The sequence below is a fragment of the Penicillium samsonianum genome (genome assembly GCF_028829775.1).
Source record: "Penicillium samsonianum strain IBT 33392 chromosome Unknown utg000003l_segment0_segment0, whole genome shotgun sequence".
Classification (NCBI taxonomy): Eukaryota; Fungi; Ascomycota; class Eurotiomycetes; order Eurotiales; family Aspergillaceae; genus Penicillium; species Penicillium samsonianum.
The window spans coordinates 7,079,756-7,100,971 of NW_026643261.1; the positions used below are offsets into that span (position 1 = coordinate 7,079,756).

Here is a 21,216-nt window from a genome sequence, read left to right on the forward strand (position 1 = left end):
TTCCCTGTATAGTCGGATAGACTTAGTCCCAAAAGAACCGTTGGTTTACCGACAACTTTTAGGCCCGGGGTCTCCTCGGCCCTCGGGTGATTTTAAGTGTTTCAGTATGCGACATGATCTACTGATTGGACTTGCGGTCGCAGATCTTTCTGCGATATATATTCTTTAAGCTATTAAGGGTAGATTGGACTTCTCGATTTCTACCAAACATACCTTTACCCGATACTCTTTCCATATCACTTGGATAACATCATGCCCATCGAATCGCAATACGAACCGGTTCAGATCCCTAAAGTGGACCTCTGGGACTTCATTTTCGAGAGTAGAACAAGAGAATTTCCAGTGGAAAAGCGTAAGTTCTCCACGCCCTCGAGAAAAATTCGCGTAACAAACATTCTTCTAGCTATATACGTGAACGCTCAAACCAAACGGCAATATACGTGGTCAGACACGAAAGCTGCAGCTTTGGAATTTGGGACAAGTCTTCAAAGGCTATGGGACTGGAAGAAGGGAGATGTGCTGGGGTTGTTTTCTCCGAATTGCATCGACTCTCCTGCCATTGTGCTTGGTACCCTATGGGCAGGCGGAACAGTATCTCCCGCTAACCCGGCTTACACTGTCGATGAACTTGCCTTCCAGCTCAAAGACCTCCGCGCAAAGGCCTTGGTGACGCAGTTGGCCTATCTCAACGTGGCTACAAAGGCAGCTCAGATTACCGGAATCCCCGAAGATCGGATCCTTTTGATCGGGGATGCTTTAGACACGTCAGGCAAATTCAAGCACTTTACTCTGTACCGCGACATGCGTTTCAAAGGTCCCCAGTGCCAGAGGCCGACTATCGATCCGAAAAGGGATCTTGCCCTGCTCACTTATTCATCTGGGACTACTGGTCGCCCAAAAGCTGTCATGTTATCACACGAAAACCTGGTTGCAAATCTGCTGCAAATACAGACAACCGACGAAGAAAATCTGAAACCTACCGGTGGTGATGATGATCAAGGAGATAAAGTTCTCGCAACAGTTCCATACTTTCATGTTTACGGTATATATCCTCGTCCCTTGTTGTCGAGAGCCGTTGCTGATGACCAAAAGGCTTCTCTATCCTTATTTTAACGCCTGCATACAGAGGGCTCACTACTATTGTCATAAGCAAGTATGACCAGAAAGGATTTCTTGATGCAGTGCAGTCCTTCCGCCCTACATATGCTGTACTAGTACCTCCAATTATCTTGCAACTTGCAAAATCCCCCCTTGTCGACGCATATGATATCAGTTCCTTGAAAATGGTCATGTGTGGTGCCGCACCTCTGACTCGGGAGTTGATAGAGGAGCTTTATCAAAAGCGCAACCTGCCTGTGCGACAGGTATATGGTCTCAGTGAAACAAGCCCCGTGGCTCTAGTTCAGGTCAGTGACTACCCTCCCATCCATATCGTTGAAATTTAGCTAAACGTATACAGCGCTGGCATAACTGTCGTGAGAAGCCTGGTTCTGTTGGCACTCTTCTTCCAAACATGACTGCGAAATTCTATGACGAGGAAGGTATCGAAATCGCGCCAGGCCAAACAGGAGAGCTGTATCTCAAAGGGCCTAATGTATTCCTAGGCTATCTGAACAACCACACAGGAACATCAGCATGTCTGGATGAGGACGACTGGTTCAGCACAGGCGATATAGGTCATGTAGACCAAGGCGGAAACTTCTATATTACTGATCGCGCCAAAGAACTCATCAAGTACAACGGTTTCCAGGTGGCTCCCGCGGAGCTCGAGGGTGTCCTTCTCGACCACCCGAATATCATGGATGCCGCAGTCGTTGGTGTTTATTCAAAAGACCACGTCAGTGAATTGCCTCGTGCGTACGTCGTTCTAGCTCTAGGCATTGGCAAACCCTAAAATGAAGCATAAAAGATTGTTTTGTGGCTCGAAAAGCGAGTGGCTCCACACAAAAGGCTCAGGGGTGGTGTTCGTTTTGTTGACGAAATCCCGAGAAATCCTTCTGGAAAGATTTTACGGCGAATGATTCGAGCGCGACTCAGTGAAGGTGCAAGTTTAAGGAATGAAATCACAGGGGCAAAATTATAGATTGAACTGCTTTTCCTTCGGTCCTTTTGAATCTTATTGTATGTTTTTTCATGCCTACGATCCCCTGATATCCGGACTTTTTAGAGCAAGAAATCACATACTGGCGAGCAATGTAGATGTAGACAAAAGCAAACGGATAGCTATCGTTCCTAAACACAGAAGACGCTGATCCTCGCTGCTCTGTCCAGTTAAAAAGGATGGGCTCTTTCTGAACGTACTCGACTGTGGTTGAGATACGCTGCTGCATAGCCGTCTCCAGGCGGTGATGTGCTTTTTCGAATCCTTGTCTTCAGATCGTGTGTATCTTGCTGGGTACTTCCCTCTACCATACCCTAGTGCCATCATTGACAGTTGTAGGTATTGTTCCTCGCGAAGATCACTTGGGATCTACTAACCATCTTGTTGAAGTCTCCCCGCACTGATCGAACCTCGCATTCCTCCCCCCTCCCGCATACTACCCCCGTTCACGCAAATTAGTCGAGTCGCGGTTTACTCTTCGTACAACGGCGGTACTGAGCTCCACTCCTGACGTCCATTTCTCACTTCATTTCTTTGGTAACCCGCGAACCACCGCCCAAATGCTTGTCGGCTGTACAGGTGCTCAGGTGCTCCTTCTCCTCCCGTAAGTGATCATCGAAATTCACAGTTGGACAGTTGAACTAACAGCTACCCGGCAGAAACTGGCAGCCAATCAATGTAACCTGGTTGTCCTTGAACTTCAAAACACCCCAGAAACGTGCGATTGCATATGCGGTATACAGTAAGAAGCAGTTATCCTTGATCTTGGGGATAGTATAATTGCTGACAGATGATACCGTAGTCGGATGCTCTAACCTAGGGGGCACATACGTCAACCAAGTATTTAGAGCGGTACGTAAACCTTCTTTCAACGGTACTTGAATTTCGTTCAGCGGAGGACGTCCAACTGACACTGAATGTAGAGTGACGCTCCTCTCTATCACGCCGCATGGATTGCCTGTATATCCCTGAGATCAATCTGACTCGCCAGAATAATCACACAGACATTCGGCTTTCAGTGGGCCAACCGGGGTTTCGCAAAGAAATTGGCAGATGACCTGGGGCTAGAATCGGACTTCACACACATCGATAGCAATGGACGACAGTATCATTATCATTGGTGAAAGGAGGATATGGTTACTGTCCATAAGAGATATTACAGAAATGGAGGGTTCCTACGGCTAGTGAGTGTTATAATCACCGGCATAGCATAGCTGACTCTGAGGCCTACCGGCCGAACCAGCTAATTGCTCCATAGAAGATCGATATTGGAGTAAACACAGAGAGGAAGAGGAAGGAAGACTCTTGTTGAGATAAGTGTATGGTTGTCTGGGATTTCAGGACAACGGCTTAGCTCAGGATATTTAGTCGATCATTGGCTCCGAGAGGCCTTGTCTCTTCACACAATCTACTCTGTTTGCTCACTCTTCCTAGTTTCTGCCATCTCATCAGATCTGCTTAAATATCTAGGATCCTGACATCACAGGGGCGTGAGGCCACCAAACAGAAACTTATCATTATTTCCCAGCGGTTCTCCATCCCGAGGTCGGGCTATGAGAACTCTGCTGTTTGATTATCAAGATTCCCCTCCAATCATAGCTATAATATTATGCGGGAACCAACAGCAGAAACTACGTCGGTATCGCTCACTTGAAATTCAAGCTTCCCAGATGTCTCGCAGTTCCTCGACCCTTCAGCTGACTAGGTCATACTAGCCTTTGCACCATCTCACTCATCCTCATCACAGAACCGCAGATTCCTACAGCATTTCCACCAGGCTAAACTCAAATCCTACCTATGCACTGATGCGCATGCTCCCCGTGAACCGCTTTTCGACCTTTTCTGACGATCTTTCCATAACCTTCACCTCCGGCAGGAACGAATATACGGTCGTCGACGCCGATCTTGAAAAATATCGCCCAAGGCACAATAAAGACAATTTTTTCCCTTTCGCTCTGTGGCCTTTCACGTGGATTCCATTCGCGATGAATAATTGGCGCATCACCCAGTGAGACATCTGTCGACCAAGTCTCCCAAAGAAGCGAAGAAGGGATACCGGGTTCCTTAGTTTACTTAGCGACCTACCCTGTTCTACAACGCATGGCTCTCTATGTTCTCATTATGCATTGGAGATGCAGTTAGCAAATCCCGGGTGATGTGACTACGACCGAGCGAACATTACATATTACAATGTACCTTGTTGTCGACTCGTGGTACGTGTGTCTCAACAAATTAGCGACGTGCCACCCCGACCTCGAGATATTGGGGAAGAGTACTTCGCTCCCTTCAAATTCTCTCCTACAACCAGCTGTCTCGAAAAGGTGGAACTGATTGTGAGAAGTATCAATTCTCCCTTTCGTCAACAGTTGGCTGCAGACACATGGAAAATATGCCAAGTCATTTGTCTCCCACGGGGATGACAGCTTTGGAATGGAGCTGCTGCGACGTCAGTGCAGCAATAGTCCGATTTAAATGTTATGCAACTCAGACAATGCGTGTCTCATATAGCTACCTACTCTCCAGGCAGATTACGCCTAAGCGCACGAAAACTAATCTGCTGAACATATTGCAGCCTCAGATGCACATTGCATTGCAGACAGGTCCAAGTAAGCTCGGTCGGGTTGACTAATTAAAGCTCAATTAATTCGGGATGATCAATGATCACTTCAATTGACCAATCGAATCCAACGAATACATATCTCTTAATCCCAAGACTATCAACGGCCCTTAGGTGGGCTCCTTCCAGCGATAGGGCTCCCGACCCTGGTGCAGGAATGAACTGATAGCGGGCCCGAGAGAGCGATGAGTTGTTCACAATGACACAACAAATATCTTCATTTTTCTTGTTTAACCAACTCTAATTGAACGAAAAAAGAGCGGGGATCACATTGCAAGGGATGGGCGCTAATGACAACGCGTGCACCGCGCCAGTCTAATGAATAGACCACCCACCCCCTTGATGGAGTGGAATAGGAGGGAGCATTGACAAATTGCCTGAGATCGGACCAGTCTTGCTGCAAGGCTGGTTCCTTAGATTGCCGTCCTCCTGCATACATATTTGCGATTTTGGGCGGGTTTCTGTCTCACAACAAGGCGATCATTGCAGATCAGGGGCCTGGCGATCCGCTATGGTGGGCCACATTGATTTTGATCGCCAATCAAGTCATCACAACCGCAAAGAATGTACAACGAATATTTGGTTAGGATATGCCGCAATGTCTCTAGGAGCCAGGTTTGAATATCGTAGCTGTCATATTTAAAGCGAATATGTGCTGCGAGTTCGCATCTCCGCTTGAATATGTCCGTCCCTTTTCCTTCAACATCCACCAACCATGTTGTTCTCTCGCCACGGTCTTGTGGCCCCTTCGCTTGTTGCGCTGCTTTTGACAGGAAATGCAGTCGCTGATGACGCAAGAACAAGAGCCCGAGATGCGCTTCAGACCCTTCAGGGCTGGTATAACCCCCAAAGTGGCATTTGGGATACATGTGGTTGGTGGGATGGTGCGAGCTGCATGAATACAATTGCCGATTTAGCTGCCCTTGACCCATCAGTAATGGATACAGCGACATATGTTTTCAATAACACATTCAACGTGGGCCCAGTGTCCAATCCGAATCCCGGACCTGAGCATAAGACTGTTTATACTCGAGATAACCAACCATCAACTTCCGTGAACGCCAGCCAGTGGCTCGATCAAGCTTACGACGATGATGGATGGTGGGCCCTTGCATGGATTGCCGCGTACGATGTCACTAAGGAGGGGAGGTATCTGGAACTGGCTGAGGGAATTTTTGAGAGCTTGGTATGTGTAGCCCGGGACTCTATATCTTTGGACGTTTGCTTATTCTTTCTAGGCGAACGCATGGGGCACCAACTGTGGCGGTGGCGGTCTTCCTTGGAACCCGACCAGCACATACGTCAATGCGATTACGAACGAGCTATTTCTCTCCGTCGCGGCACACCTTGCAAATCGAGTCCCCGAGAGAAAACAATACTATGTCAGCTGGGCTCAGAAGGAATGGGACTGGTTCACGAGCCAGTCCTTCATTGGTGAAAACGGGACCATCAATGATGGCCTTTTAGACAACTGCCAGAACAACGGAGCTACCGTGTAAGCATTTTGTTTCCCGATGATTTTGATTTTTGGCTAACCTTCAGCAGATGGTCGTACAATCAAGGAGTTGTTCTCGGCGGATTGGTTGAATTGAATAGAGCGGCACCCAATAGTGCATACCTGCCCTCGGCCAACAAGATTGCAAAGGCAGCCATTGCGACATTGGCTGACTCGAACAATGTTATCCATGAATTCTGTGAGCCGCAATGCCTCCCAGATGGGACACAATTCAAGGGAATTTTTATTCGCAACCTACGGATGTTGCAGGAAGCATCTCCGCAAGATATTTATCGGAATGTGATAGATAGCTGTGCGAACAGCATCTGGAATAATGATCGAAATGAAAAGGGACAGTTCGGCGTCAACTGGGCTGGTCCCATCGTTGCAGTTGTGGATGCATCGACGCATAGCTCGGCCCTCGATGCATTGGTCGCGGCTGTTGCTGCACTGGGTACCTAGCGATGGAATCTAGAGCCATTTCATATTTTATTTCGGCTTTTCAAGTCCACGGGGCTTCAACGGATTTCATGTATATAGATTCTTCGTTCTGCATATATACCAACTTTCAGTTCAACATTCACGGTTCAATGGTTTCCTCTCGCTTTCTAGTATGACTGTGTTCGCTTCGTCCAGACAGGCTGTGGAGCGGCCTGAGGTTTGGTGTAGCCTGACCGAATGAGGGATGTGGGAACTAATTGCAACCCTCCCAGTGTTGCGCCCTGCTTGTCCTGTGCCCACACTGTCAAGGCTATATGATTTTCCCCCTCGTGGTTGAGAATACCCTCTGGAACAGGGAAAGCTGTTTGTGGGCCGAGGTTGTTGACTAAATTAGATTAGAGTTAGTGGATTCGACGTTTGAACCATGGAATCGTGTCCAATGAACCAAAGGGATAGATACTGTATTTTCCGAATTGATATCCGTTGATGAATAGCTGGCACCTGTAATTGTTGCCTCGAGTATTTTCCTTGGTACTATTGAGGATTGAGTTGTTGAACACCACGCTCATTGGGACATCCCATCCACTGGGGATGTTCAGCCGGAACGATGCAGCATATAATCCAACACCTGCGTGCGATAAGCCATCTATGACTGGGTCTGACAATTTCCATTTTGAGCTTGGCGGGCTGGGATAATGGTATCCTTGCCTCTCAGCATACATGCCACCTTCATTGAGAGGGCCACGGGTGAGATCCTGATACTGCTCTCCTCCAAGGTTGCCTGTCAACTTCCACAAGACGTCGGATTGGGGGTGACCCGAAATCCCGTAGTTCAAAATGCCTCGAGGGAATTTAATTGCATCAGTGCCAGGAGCCTCCTCATCTTGGCCCATGTGATCAATAAGAATTGAGATCACATAGGGGCTTCCCTGCGACAAGACGGATGACAACGACATGTTGTGGATAACCGTCGAGTTGGCACCCGACCCGACCCATGACCCGAGGAATGTGTTATTCAACCAAACGGAATGTCCAAATCCCACGCCACCAGATACATTCAACCAAACATTGGATTCTTGGCCATTGGCGTTAAAATGACCACGGTATAACAGAGACCCTGTGTGATATCCGTAGTCCATCGAGTAAAGACTACGCGGAGTTTCCAGCTGCCGTGGATTGTGTGTTGAGGTTCGTGTGCAGGTTAGCCAAGCTGAGTCGTCGTACGAGGCCTGAATCTCAGGGAGAGAATCAATGAACTTCCATTCCAGGTTGGACAAATCGGGAATGTCCAACTTGGGAGGGTTGTATCTGACAGTTCCCTGGATGTTCCCATTGGAGGCCTTTGAAGTCTGTAACACTTCCCCATTAAAGGTGATGCCTTTCAGCGTTGTAGCTGGACTGGAGATGACCTCGATTTCTGTTGTGGCATTCACATCACCTGTCAGTCGCAGCTGCTTGTTTATCAAATCAGCGGTACGGATAAGATATCCGGCCTTGACAACTACCAGGCTCTTCGATGGTGATGAGTAGTTTCCAATCGGACCTGATGCTGGCAACTCCATGACCCAGTAGTTGTATGCCTCGTTCCGCCAGAGCAGGTATACATGAAGATCTGCTACCCGAACGATGCGTCGGGCTGGTGTAACACGCCACTTCACAACCCAAGCAGACTCGCGTTGTTTCATTTCGATACCCTCTTCCTCGAGGACGGTTGGCTTTCCAAGATGACTAGGCAGAGCGAACTCATGTGTTTCTCCGGCCCCTCCGTAGAGAATTAATACGCGTGTCGATCCTGACCCGCGCGCCCATGTGAATATCTCTGCGGAGGAGTAGATCAGATTGATACCGCCGACATCGTAATCTGTGACATGGAATTTGGAATCACGTCCGTTCAGCGTCAGATGGCCACCCAGCTGAGGGATCTTGATGTCGCCAATACTTGTCGACAATGCGAGGGTGTACTGGGTGTTGTCGGTTGAGGTGAAGTCGGCATGTCTGACAACATAGAAATTTGTCCGCGTCCCGTTTCCAAGGAGAGCAGTCACAGCTATCGAGGACGGTACTCCGTAAGTACCATTTACTCCAAGATGGGGAGTTGCCGTCAGATAAGCGGGGGAGACTTTCAGGAAGTTGGCCTCCAGTTTCTGTTCACTATATTTCTCCCGCCAGATCGCCCTTTCTTCAGTGATCGCTGCACCATAGTCGTATGATGTGTGCCCGCCCATATAGCCAAGGTTACCCCAGTTAGTGCCCCCGAAAGTCTGATAAGAATTCCATAATAAGTATTGCAAAATGAAATCAAGAAGTTGTATGGACTGACCATGTAAATGTTGAAGATCTTTACGCCAAAACCGTAGTTGTTCTTATACACAACTCTGACAGCCTCTTCGTTTACTAACCGGCCGCACATGTCCTGAAGCACGCCTCCCCTATAATCATTTTAATTCACTTGATTTGGTAAAAATGGAGAATTGGAATTGGCCTACCATCCCTCTCCAGAACCTCCTTGGAACTCAGCAATGGCGAAGGGTGTCATTGGACTCTGCCGTTTGTGCGTGACTTGCCAGTCATACGGAAACCTATAAGTAGGCCAAAAAGTAGGATTTGCGCCTAAGGTGAAAGACACATTAGTCTTTGAGGATGCATCGCACCAAGGGACGTTGGAAACCAGCTCACAATCATAGCGCATTGGGTATGCATCGATAGCGTAGATATCGACTGCGCCTTGCCCAGACCCCGGCGCGAAGTATCCCATAACCAAGTTATCATTCACGATTGAAGGAACCGTAATACCTTCATCAAGCAGCTGCTCTTCGACGTGTGCCATATAGTTCCGATGCATGTCAGTGGGGAAATCCGTCACTCCAGGCCAAGTGGAGTACTCGTTCTCTGGCTGAACCATGATGACAGGGCCACCATGTGTGATTTGCGCCCTTTCAATAATCCGACCCAGCGTCGACACGTACTTTTCTGTCGAATTCAAGTATTCAGGGTCGTCAGAGCGGATAATTGCTTTCTCTCGCAGAACCCACCCAGGTATGCCACCAGCAGTGGTTTCTGCGTTGATATACGGTCCCGGCCGTGCGATCAGGTATAACCCAGCTTGGCTGGCCGCGTCGAAGAATTCATCTAAGCTCCATATCCCGTCACTGATAACGTGTCCCGGGTTCCCTTCAATGAGGCTCCAGTCCACGTAGAATGAGACGCCAGTGAAGCCCATGCTCTTTATTTTTTGGAACACGTCGAGCCAAAGACCTGGGACTGGGAGACGGAATGGGTGGAATTCTCCAGAAAAGATCATGAGGCGCTCCCCGCGTACTATGATGGAATGCTGGTCCCATGTCACCTGTCCGTGGTGTGTTAGTATCATGGGGCTACCAGGGTGCTAGTAGGCTCACTAAATCCTGTAGCCCATTGTTTTGGGGTTGAGTATGAGTATGAGTATTGCTCGAGGATAGCACCAAGGTTGCAACTGCGGAAAGCAGGGTGGATAATCTTAACTTCTTAAACAACATCTTTTGGTGGTGATACTATGTAGGAACCAGCATATAAACTATGAGCTAGAGTATTACCGATGGGCACCCTCGCAACGTAATCGAGCGAGACAACAACGCAAACAGAAATTCCGAAAAATGGCATTTTCTCTAATTTTGTAGTTTGGAATTCGCGTTCATTTCCCCCGCATTAACAAAACCGACTCCGCATCTCCCAAGCAGCAAGCCGACTGCTAGCTTTGATCCCATTGAAGGAAGATCTCGCCAATTAACCGGCGCACCGGCAAAACTACGACCTGTCGATCCTTTCAGCAATGATAAACAAGACAATATTAAGTACAAGACCTCTTCCCCTCGATATTCCTGACGCTAACTGAGAATCAGGCTAAATCTCCTCGGTCAAATTCCCCAGGGTTTGCTGCAAATTACATCATGGCCATCTCATTTCGCCATCCCATCCTATGTCATATTTCGAGCCACTTCAGTTGAAATTTGTCTTCGACAACTTCCAGTAAGCTCCAAATACCAAACCGCCGATAGAACAATGGCGACACATATCAAGCCACTCATCCTGCACGCCCACGCCACCGGCCCGAACCCAGTCAAGATTGCCATGGCGCTCGAGGCGCTCCACATCCCATACGAAGCAAAGCAGTGGGAGTTCGGCGACGATCCCAAGAAGGGCGTGAAGGGCGCAGAGTACCTCAAAATCAACGAGAACGGGCGCGCTCCTGCCATCCAAGATCCCAACACCGGTGTCGTCGCGTGGGAATCCGGAGCATGCATGAACTACATCCGCCGTGTGTATGATAAAGGTAACACAATCGGTCCATCGGGCGACTCGGCGCAAGATCTGGTGGATTTTGAAAAGTGGGAGTATTTCTTGTTGTCGACGCTTGGTCCTATGACCGGACAGACAAATTGGTTTAGGTTGGTGACTGGTGTAGATTGGGAAGAAATCTCCGGATGATGCTGACTGTTGGTTTCTTCAGGCACTTTCACCCACAGAAGAATGACGATGCGTTGCAGCGATACACAGCGCAGAGCTATCGCTGCTACGATGTTCTCGAGGGACAGTTGAAGAAGACTCGTGGTGAGAGCATTTTACCCAGTCGTGTCACTGCGGTTGATTATCATTTTGAGGCTTGGGTGCGTTTGTACTCTTTTGCTGGCCTTTCGCTTGACAACTATCCTTTGATCAAGAAGTGGCTTGGACTCATGGCGGCTCGGGAAGAAGTCCAGGAAGCGTACATCAAGATTCAAGGTAAAAAGTGAACAGTCAGAATTGAGATCACTAGGGAAGTACTTCAATGAGGACTGGAATGAGTTAGCCGTCTAGTAATATATGGCAAATCATCCAAAATCAAAATAGAAACATCAGGTATGCAAGTGAATATCATATTTTCTGTCATTTCTATCCCTCGTTATATATTCGGACACCAATCCAAAATATCAAATTGCGATTCTCCTATAGCTACCTATCTTCACCTTCCAGTCACCAGAACCTTCGGGACATCAATGAGATATATCAAATATGCTTTTCCCTCGTGCGACTTGCTTGGCATCTTTCCTCCACGCACATTGACCTGCATAGCCTGGTGCACAAGCCTAAGCTCAGGCATTCCCCTGTCCTGGTCATTCCTCCACTTCACAAACTCGTCCTCTGTCGAGTCATTCTTGAGGTGCTTGTTTTTCTTCTCCTGCTCGCCGACCGTAACATACGGCAATGGGTCCCGTGCCGTGTACTCATTGGAAGGAGGGTAATCATGACCTGTATATAATCTAGTTTCGGGCGAAAAAGAAAGGAGGCGTTTCATGGAGCGGAAGAGTTCCCGAGCATCGCCACCTGGGAAGTCACATCGGCCACTGCCAATATCTGGATGGAACATACTATCTCCAGTGAAGATATTGCTCCCCAGTTTGTAGCCCACATGGTCCGGTGTATGTCCTGGGAGGTGGAGGGCGATGCCGGTCACCTCGCCAATGTTGAATACTTCGTCGGGCTGGAACCGGTGGTCGAAGGCGTTCTCAGTATCTTGTCTCGGGATTTGATATTTTTTTCCGAAGTGGCTTTGGACGACAATGACGTTGTCGCCGATGCAGATCGGTGCGTGAGGTTGTCCGCGGGACCAGAGAGTCTGTTGGATGTAGTAGGAGGCTGAGAGGTGGTCTCCGTGGGCGTGTGTCTCCAGCAACATGGTGACTGTGTATCCTTTTTTCAGAACACATTCAATGAGTTCATCCGCAGATTCGGAGGTGATGATGAAGTTCCCGTGATCGTAATTCAGGACTGGGTCGATGATGGCCGCCTCCTTTGTTTTGGGACAGGCTACCACATATTGCCAAGAACAAGTCTTGGACTCAAAGAAGGGGTGGACTTTCGGTTCCATTTCGTTGGTCATGTTGAAGATTAGTTGAAGGGATTACTTTCAAGTTGAAAAGAAATTTAAGTTGTAAAAGAAATTTAAGTTGTGTTTCCTAGACTGTGTTGAGTTTGCCTGGTTGACATTACGTATTTATAGATCATCAGTGCCACCCAGCATAGCTCATATGCATGGACATCTTGCTACTCTAGTCCAGATATGTAACTCAAACCTACACGTCTCCATAATATATTCGGTGACTACCTAGGTGACTAGCTATGCAATGAAACAAGATGTGATTAAACACCCACCATGTATTCCGTGGAACTCGTCAAGTGACTATAGAACCCCAAAAGCTCAGTCACTTGTCAAAGAATTCGCACGAGAAAGCCCGGTTTGATTTCGGCGCGGACCTGCTCCTTAACATGGACCTCAACAACTTGGTAATGTTGATTCCTCATGTGGGTAGGCCAGGCACCATGTGCTACGGGACCCTCCGCCTACGCTGTCTCATGGGGGCTACGGTGAGATGGTGGTCGAGACGGCTGGGAGAGGAAGAAGAGAAGAAGAAGAGAAGAGGAAGAGAGGTGGGGGGAGTCCTTTTATACCCTCAATCCACGTACCTTCCCAAGGTGGGTACTTGCCTCGCACCTTCCTTCCCTGAGCAACAGACATCACAAGCATGATCCACCTTGATATGTGCAATATCTATTGGAATGGTCACGCAGAGGAATTAGAAAATGGTCAAATTCAGTAGATTCATGGTAAGGACAGTGAGAACAAGAATCTGGTGTTTTCTAAGCTATCTACCACATGGAATTACCGGTTAGAAAAATAGACCAGCAAATAGTTGCGATTACCAAGGAATTGAAACTTCGCGTGGGAAATGACTGTCTTCAACTTTCTTTCTAGCCCATTGAAATGTCTTTCTTAAATCTGTCTGTTTAGTGCTAGCCATCGACCCATTGTTTTGTCAAGCGACTGTCCTTGCAGTCGCAGACTTTTCACACATACAAAGACATACCAGGTAAGAGGGACTGTCCGTAGGTATGGAATTGCAAATTTTTTCTTCGCGGGGATTGTGATCGATCAGAATTCGTACGCAGACGGCGATCGTTTCCCGATAGAAGCGTCGCTGACAGACCATTGATCGATTTCGCTCTGGTCACTCGGCACGTCCCATCGAGCGGTTTTAAGATCAAGGGTGTGAGCAGTTTGGTTGAATCGGCACTGCCAGCTCTTCACGGCCTTGCATCCGGGCTTTTGGCATAGGTGGCCCATGTAGCATTTGATTGATCGACAAGCACCGGCCCGAGTGCAGGGGTGTTGAAGGAGCATGTATCGAAGAACCTCAACGATCACGTTGGAGACATCGCTGTGGTCATAGGTACAGCTCATGTCACCGCATTCTCCTGACAGATGGTAGCTATTGCAAACTTTGTGTTCCTTGGCTCGAGCGTGGTATTCATCGAAGGCTTCAGGTGACGGGTGAGGATAGTATGGGTCGAGACGGTCCCCGTCTCTATTGACTGGGATGAATTCTTCCGTTTTGATGCTCGGCACGGGGAGCATGGATCTAAGGAAATCCTCAGAGCGACCGACAACTGTAGGGGAAGACCAAAATTGTTTAGGTGAATCACCTGCACCTGAGTGTTTAGGCGACGGCTGGTGATTCAATGACTGGTTCGGCATAACGTGTTGTTTATTACAGCCGTTGCCGAACTTGCAGATACCCTAGGTCGCTGTCAGTCAACGACCTACTCACGATTGCATCGTGTGATTGATCGGAAATAAATACCTTTTGGAAATGCTTGCAGATTGGTTTGGTGGTATTTCCACCATTTGCACCATTTGAGCCATTAGAAACGTGGTTCGCACCGTTTCCACCGTTGAATTTGGCCATAATCGGAGACGCGGCCGGGCCTGTGGGCGGCTTGCTGTTAAGTAGAGGAGTAGACATGAAAACCGAAGGCAATTCTCTGATAGGAAGATCCAAGGCCTCGAATTCACGATGGAAACCAGCAGCTTTGATGAGGGTGATACGGTCACTTCTGCCTCTATAGGGCGTTAGGAGGGAGCCGTATCCAGTGTCGTGGCAGCCGGCAAAATAGATATGGCGGCATTGGTTGAGGTCCACAAAGAGACGGAACATTTCTTGATTTCGCAGCACATATCAGTACAATAACAAGACTATTCATGCCAAATTGTTCATTACCTCTGATCTTGAAATCACTGCCCTCCTTCTTCTCTGCAGCATCGACATAGTCAAATAGCTCTTGCGCACGGGTAAATGACGAAGTAAATGGCGACATGGATCGAGCCTCGTGGCCCATAAGCCCAGCTCGTGCTAGCGCCTTCGACAAACCGAGAACGTTCGCATAGACACGAACCATGATCCGACACTGTTCGGCCTGCATTCCCATTGTAAAATGCATAAGCTCTTTCACAGAGTCGCTCAGCTCGCGGGCTGCATTAATGCCACCTTCGCTGCCATGCTTCAGGAAATGCTCTTTGAACTGGAGAGGTGCGTTAGTCAACCGATTGGATGCCGAGGAAAGTAAGACAGTCTCACCAGATACCCGTCTCCGTCTACAAGGACAAGGACAAAAGGGTTACGATCCTGGCCTCTGGCCTGTCTTTTGTATTTCTCTCGGCCTTCTTTAACCTCTTCATAGTCGCTTTTGAGCGAGCTGTAGTCGTCCAACAGATTCTTGAACTGGCCCAGCAAGTCCTGCAGATTGTCATGTTGCTTTTGTTGCTCTCGCGATAAGGACGCTAGATGCCCGTTCAAGGAATCTATATCAGAATCCCGCAGCATCTTGTCGGAGGTACCGGGACGGCATGTGCCAGTCCCATAAGCCAAGTTAATTCAACGCAAGCTGCCAGCATTCGATATTTGGAAGAAGAAATTTGATTTTCCAAGCTGTGAGGTGAGATGGAGAGCTATGGTGGGGAAATTTGTTTGTCTGTTTGGTTTGGGCGGTCAATGGCCGTTAGGCATCAGGTGACTGGCGGGTAATTCGACGCGCTAATGGTGTCACGTGCAGCACTTCCCCATTAAAACCACTAAAGGAGGACTAGCGTCAACGCGACCCGTTCATTCTACTGGTCTCGCTCCTATCTAAGGGGCAAACCACATCCACAGGACTCACCACTACCAGTCTCTATTTTGAGGAGTTCCTACTTTGAGACTTTGGGTGGAGTTTCGAATATTATCCGAGACACTATCCTCAAAAATAGGCGAGGCTACCCCATTTAGTTACAAATAGACTAGACGTGATGACTATCTCTCGTCATGTAGCGGTGATTTGTTGTCTATCCTAAGGGGATCCTGGTTTTTGGAGGCTGAGAGTCGCTAGGGGTGATCACCTGTCTAATCCAGCTCTTGCAAAGGGTATGAGGTTATAGCCAGTAGTATACCAAAGGATAATTTGTAGGGCAGCATGCCGAGACAGCAATAACGCTGCGTTGCTTTATGGCAATACAAATTGTCTGGAGTAGCGTAGTTTCCATACATTATGTTACATATGCTACTATACATGGAGTAGCTCCCATATGTGAAACACTTACTCCGCTTGCTGGGAACGAACCCCAATGAAACGCCACGTCCAAGTAGCAAACCAAAGCAGAACCTATTGATTTGACACAATCTGCATTTCCAGGATTCGTTAGGAATACAATTTCGCTGACCGTACGATACCATCCTCGGGCCTTGCTTCTGCTCGGGTACGTGCAGTGAACAGGTTTGCTTGAATCTTGCCGTGAAAAAACCCATTATTAAGGCCAGCTGAAAAGACCACGATAGTAAACGGCGATGAGAGATTGCTTCATTGGTTCTTGTGTGGATGAAGAATGCTCATGATAAAGATCCTTCATGGTAGTTGCAGACGGGTACTATATATACATAATGAATTAAAATATACCAAGGTATGGCCAATTGACTGACCTCTAATCGACGGCTTGGATCTTTGCTCCAGGTGTATTCCTAAGACCACTTTCTAGCGTCTCATTTGATGGTCCTGAGAACTGCCATAGGTGATGGCTTTTAGGACATATTCTCAATTCATTCCATAGTTCTCAACCTCGGCATTGCCTGTACCTCCCTTTACCTCATCCTTGGGGAAATTGGCTCGGTCGACTAACTCGCTTTTAATCAAAGAAAATTCCCGCGTAAGCATGAATATTGGGTTCTTGTGGAGCTCAGCCAGAGCATCCTTCACCCAGACTCGGCAGGAAAACGGCTCGCCGGTGTTGGGGGAGTGGGAGTAGTCGTAGGGAACTGCGTCCAGGATGCTTTTTCCTGCTTCGAAGGCGCTAGGGTTGATGGAGGCAAGCTTATAAGCCAGAACAAGGCTCATGGAGAAGGGAACGTTGTTGGACGACCGGGGCGTGACGTTCCACCCACCGCTTTGATTGGTCGCGTGCCACACATCCCCCAATGGAGTGGTGGTCGGGATAAACAAACCCAGTGGAAGTTCGGGGCAGCGCATTGACTGTTTAGCATGGCATAGATCGAATAGTTCTCGTACTGGGCAGCAATCTCAGAGCTTGATCGAATAGGCATTTTGGCGGACGAAGGCACATATGTCTAACCAATATGAAAAGCGAAGCTTTGGAGACAAAAAGATGGGAAATTTAGACGAAAATGGAGAGAGCTGGAAGGAGTTGGGAGTCAAGAAAGACCCAGGACTCACGTCAATTTTATAGAGGGAAGAGAGGGCCTGCGCGGGAGCCGCCTTGCTGCCTACGTAGCTTACACCAGCGCGGGAATAGCTATCTACATGCCATTGACAAGTCAGACTAAGCCTAGCGCCATCCATCGTGTTTCAAGCAAAACTATGGGTTACCCAGCGCCCTATAGAGAGAGAATCCAGGTTAGGTTTCGAAACCAGTCGAACAGTGCAACCCCTACCTTCGTGTCGAACCAAATAAAGCTGCACTTTGCCCATCCTGACACCTCTATTGATGCTCCAAGGCTCTGCATTAGATCTCGGAATGCAATGAGACGAACAGTTACTCCTATCACCCACATGTTTATTGAGCACATAGTACTTTGAAGCCTCAACACAGACTTTGGTATAAGACTTGAACTACTTAGTTATCACTCGGATCCAGTTTGTCTAAATCACAATTAGATGTGATGTTTTCCTTACTACGAGCGCACTATGTTGGTTTACGGGTGGCAGTCTAGTGGACAAAAGGCATAGGCCATTCATTAGAACAGAGATCAATCAAGTAGCGCTGTCGAGGGCAACCAAGAATCACCCAATTACCGTGTCGTGGAGGAGCGCCTTTCCTCTGTCCACTTCCAGGTCCTCTAGACAACTACAACGCAGGACAGGGGTCGTACGTACTTTATAAGAAGATTGACTACCAGGCCATTAGGATATTTTTTTATTTTTTTTGTTTAGAAATGTAAGTATCTATGGATTTATGACTCTCTGTCATCAGTGCGCTTTCACATGTATCATGACCTCGGGCCTCCTGCATTCTAAAATAGATTCTGTTCACTACCTTTGCTACTATCTTTTGAGTAAAACATCTCCATTTCGCGAAACAGACCAATTAAATGACCAAATTCAAGGTAGGGGCGGAAGCATCCGCAGACCCACAAATTCCTCCACAGCGCGTAGAATGGACTCTGTCGAATCAACAAACCCAAAATATCCCATCTTCTTAGCTTTGGTCGTACTGTGAGTTGACTTCTAGTCAGCCCTATTGACATTTCATATAGGTGTCCCACTTGCCTCAAAGAAATCGAATAATCTGTAGCGATGATCAAGTCAATGAAGCCAAAGACGCGGTCAATATCCCGAAACTCCTTCTCACGCAACCCACTCTTCTCCGCAATCTCCGCCCACGCCTTTTGAACCTCCGGCCTCTTCGCCCAGCTCACAAGTCTAAAAGCAAAGCGAAGCGCGCCGGGCGGGCCAAAACCACGTGGTGGATCAAATGGAACGGTCGCGATCTCATAGGACGCGTTGTCGCTCGTATCGGGACCCGTCCAAGGCATCTGGAAACGCTCAGCGAGCTTCGGCCAGAACTTACCCCATGTGAAGAGGCAGTCATCGGACGTGTTGAAACTCTCGTCTTTGGCCTGGTCGGTCAATACGATCCACTCTGCGCGGTATCCATTCGCCCGGGCGCTTGAGATAGACACAATTGCCTCCCACGCCTGGAGGTCGGCGGGGAATTCCAGAGGCCGGTTGAGATACTTTTGAACCGTGGCGTAAACTGCCAAAGGGTAGCACATGTTCATGGCGGCGTCTGGGACTGCCCCGACAATGTGACACGGTCGGGTAGTGTTCCAGCCGATCTGGTGCTGCTTCGCGAAGGCTTGTAGATAGTCTTCCTGGTCGTAGTAGAAATTAGGTCCGGTCAGGATTCGAGGATCCGATTCCTCCTGTGGCAAACTTGTAGGACCGCGATGGAGACCGTAATACTTGGCGCCTAGCTGTAGTAACACACGCTTGGGGATTGTGCTGTTCAATGCCAGGCCCTCGAGGAAGTTGACAAGCATTTTTTCTGGTTGTTTTTCAGCTGGGCATAGCTTTCAATCATGTCACCTGGATATTCCCTTACTGTTCACAACAACTAGCTCATCTGCATTCCAAACCGCTTCTCCTTCTCTGGGGGCCGGTTGGGCATACGCGAAGAAGAAGACGTAATCTGCACGAACTCCCCTCTTGGCTAACTCTGCCGCAACTGTTTCCGGGGACTGCATTAGATCAACCGATATATGCTCGACATGATCGGGCCATGAGCCATGGGGCGGCCTTCTAGAGAGAGCGTAAATCTTCTGCCACCGACGAGGGTTTTCGCAAAGGACTTTCAGCTGATGATTGCCGGAAATACCATTGGCTCCCGTGACAATGGCCGTGAGCTGTTTAATGTCTCTAGAAATGACCGGGAGGCCATGATAGATATCTTTGGACTGAATCTCTGACATGCTGTGTGGCTGCAAGTTTGTACTGAATGTGAATGTATTTTATGATGCAATTTGGTGGTTTCCCCTCAGTTGTTGTACCCTTGCTTCTTTTCTTTGTCTGATTTCAAATCAAGTTTGATTTGTAATGTTTACTTTCAATACTCTTGTTTTCCTCTGAGTTTCCTTTGAAATTTTCATATTCATGGGGACAAACTTGAATCAAGAGAAAGGACCTCTGTACATATCTGACCATGTCCATGACCCTTTGCCGCAACATCCCAGGCCTCTTGAACTTTATTTGACACGCGGTAATGCGAGGGCCTCATCCATGTTGCTGTGCCCAAAGTTGCATCGTATCTGAAATAATACTGGGTTGACGGCGAGTGGAATATGCAAACATCAAGGTCCATGGAACTTAGCCGAGGCATATGTTGAGCCGCACGTCCAGCAGCGAGATACAACTCCTCCAGATTTTTACTCACAAGCCTGAGGATTGGACTTTGTTGTTTGTTATCGGGTGGTTCGACAGAATCATCCGTTGCGTCGGGATAGGAATCCGGTGAGTCGGGAGACAAATCCTCCTCTGATCCTAGGGCTCCACGGACCGGGCTGAAACCAGAGGACAGAGTATATGTATAGCTCATGCTAAATTTGAGAAGGTTTGGCCAGAATGGGGTGACATTGTTGGCATCTGCCGGCCAGAATACTTCAGGCCCGATCATGATTTGTGATAGGTAAACATTTTCCAACCGCTGAGTCATTTGGTACAAAGCAAGGCACAGATCATTAGCGCCTGGGTTTGATAGCGAGGAGGCCTGTTCCTCAAAGGGTTGCTCCTCGTATCCTAGTTGTAAATGTCGCAGGGAGGAAGGCCAACTAGTACCAGGGAAATCTAAGCGCACTGTCAGAACCTATTAAAGTTCGCGGAAACTGCTGATATGACTTACCACCAAGGCTATCATGCATTGCGGCATCCTTTCTCTCTTTGGCACGAAGTCTGGCGTTGATGAGTTGCAGTCGTGGAAGATGGGCCACCATCTCGGATACAGCTCCCGGTGCGATATTGCGGAAACAATCACAGCCCAACACCTTCAACGAGGTAATGCACTTGACGTTAGACAGGGTTACATTGCCCATCAACTGTAGATAGGAACTTTTGTACCGCCGGTGTAGCAGCTCCTCATCTGGGAAAGCATAGCCTCGTTCTTGCCGGATACGTCGTATAGTCCAATCCGGCTCCGCTTGCCAATCACTTGGAGACCTGGCATAGATCTCCAGTGACATGTTGTGGTCGTAATCGGGCCATGAGCTCAGGATTTCAAAAAGAGATGTTATGACTTGCGAGAAAACCCTGTTATTGCCGTCACGATCGACGTGGTTTTCATAGTGGCCCCTGGCGGCAACACTATATTTTGGGAGAATGACCTTGAAGTATAGAGCTCGGAGGTGGAAACATCGACCAGCGGAGCGGGACGAATGAATAATCCGGGGCAAGTCTTCAAGGTCCATTGAATCGATATGCAGATCGGCAAAGGTAAGTGTCTCGGCGGCGACCTGCCATTGCCGGCAGACACAAGCGCATGCTGTTAGGGCGCCGTCTGGTAGGTATGAAAATATGTGTAGAAGAGTTTCAAGCGGCAATAACTCAGCCATGGCAAATTATGGAAAGAAACCATGGGTTGTATTGCGCTAGGTAGCTGAGAGAGAGAGGAAGAAGGATCAAACAAGGTGGGAGCAAGGTCCTATCCACCTGAGGCAGAAACGATGTTAAGACAAA

The 21,216-nt window shown here is 48.3% G+C and overlaps 9 protein-coding genes across 9 annotated transcripts; 3 read left to right on the plus strand and 6 right to left on the minus strand.

Annotated features, from left to right (window-relative positions):
• Positions 1 to 252: 252 nt before the first annotated feature.
• N7471_006377 (acyl--CoA ligase) lies at positions 253 to 1,894 on the plus strand (the record flags this gene model as incomplete). The annotated part of the gene is made up of 4 exons (XM_057279096.1): positions 253 to 352; positions 404 to 1,042; positions 1,093 to 1,406; positions 1,460 to 1,894. 4 exons carry the CDS (start codon positions 253 to 255, stop codon positions 1,892 to 1,894), a joined length of 1,488 nt encoding a protein of 495 aa, XP_057138706.1.
• Positions 1,895 to 5,433: 3,539 nt separating this feature from the next.
• N7471_006378 (putative glycosyl hydrolase) lies at positions 5,434 to 6,675 on the plus strand (the record flags this gene model as incomplete). Its single annotated transcript, XM_057279097.1, has 3 exons — positions 5,434 to 5,904; positions 5,957 to 6,213; positions 6,264 to 6,675. 3 exons carry the CDS (start codon positions 5,434 to 5,436, stop codon positions 6,673 to 6,675), a joined length of 1,140 nt encoding a protein of 379 aa, XP_057138707.1.
• A 146-nt stretch (positions 6,676 to 6,821) lies between these two features.
• On the minus strand, positions 6,822 to 9,955 carry N7471_006379 (glycoside hydrolase family 35 protein; the record flags this gene model as incomplete). Its single annotated transcript, XM_057279098.1, has 4 exons — positions 6,822 to 7,039; positions 7,115 to 8,915; positions 8,975 to 9,083; positions 9,141 to 9,955. The coding sequence occupies 4 exons, from the start codon at positions 9,953 to 9,955 to the stop codon at positions 6,822 to 6,824; spliced, it is 2,943 nt and encodes a 980-aa protein (XP_057138708.1).
• Positions 9,956 to 10,692: 737 nt separating this feature from the next.
• On the plus strand, positions 10,693 to 11,423 carry N7471_006380 (glutathione S-transferase family protein; the record flags this gene model as incomplete). Its single annotated transcript, XM_057279099.1, has 2 exons — positions 10,693 to 11,078; positions 11,141 to 11,423. 2 exons carry the CDS (start codon positions 10,693 to 10,695, stop codon positions 11,421 to 11,423), a joined length of 669 nt encoding a protein of 222 aa, XP_057138709.1.
• Positions 11,424 to 11,632: 209 nt separating this feature from the next.
• On the minus strand, positions 11,633 to 12,550 carry N7471_006381 (MBL fold metallo-hydrolase; the record flags this gene model as incomplete). Its single annotated transcript, XM_057279100.1, has 1 exon — positions 11,633 to 12,550. The coding sequence occupies one exon, from the start codon at positions 12,548 to 12,550 to the stop codon at positions 11,633 to 11,635; it is 918 nt and encodes a 305-aa protein (XP_057138710.1).
• A 1,050-nt stretch (positions 12,551 to 13,600) lies between these two features.
• On the minus strand, positions 13,601 to 15,329 carry N7471_006382 (Zinc finger CCCH-type; the record flags this gene model as incomplete). Its single annotated transcript, XM_057279101.1, has 4 exons — positions 13,601 to 14,245; positions 14,310 to 14,665; positions 14,727 to 15,027; positions 15,084 to 15,329. The coding sequence occupies 4 exons, from the start codon at positions 15,327 to 15,329 to the stop codon at positions 13,601 to 13,603; spliced, it is 1,548 nt and encodes a 515-aa protein (XP_057138711.1).
• A 1,240-nt stretch (positions 15,330 to 16,569) lies between these two features.
• N7471_006383 (uncharacterized protein) lies at positions 16,570 to 17,001 on the minus strand (the record flags this gene model as incomplete). The annotated part of the gene is made up of 1 exon (XM_057279102.1): positions 16,570 to 17,001. The coding sequence occupies one exon, from the start codon at positions 16,999 to 17,001 to the stop codon at positions 16,570 to 16,572; it is 432 nt and encodes a 143-aa protein (XP_057138712.1).
• A 1,089-nt stretch (positions 17,002 to 18,090) lies between these two features.
• On the minus strand, positions 18,091 to 19,460 carry N7471_006384 (SDR family oxidoreductase; the record flags this gene model as incomplete). Its single annotated transcript, XM_057279103.1, has 3 exons — positions 18,091 to 18,202; positions 18,259 to 19,036; positions 19,094 to 19,460. The coding sequence occupies 3 exons, from the start codon at positions 19,458 to 19,460 to the stop codon at positions 18,091 to 18,093; spliced, it is 1,257 nt and encodes a 418-aa protein (XP_057138713.1).
• A 179-nt stretch (positions 19,461 to 19,639) lies between these two features.
• On the minus strand, positions 19,640 to 20,948 carry N7471_006385 (uncharacterized protein; the record flags this gene model as incomplete). Its single annotated transcript, XM_057279104.1, has 2 exons — positions 19,640 to 20,331; positions 20,387 to 20,948. 2 exons carry the CDS (start codon positions 20,946 to 20,948, stop codon positions 19,640 to 19,642), a joined length of 1,254 nt encoding a protein of 417 aa, XP_057138714.1.
• Between the last annotated feature and the right edge of the window lie 268 nt (positions 20,949 to 21,216).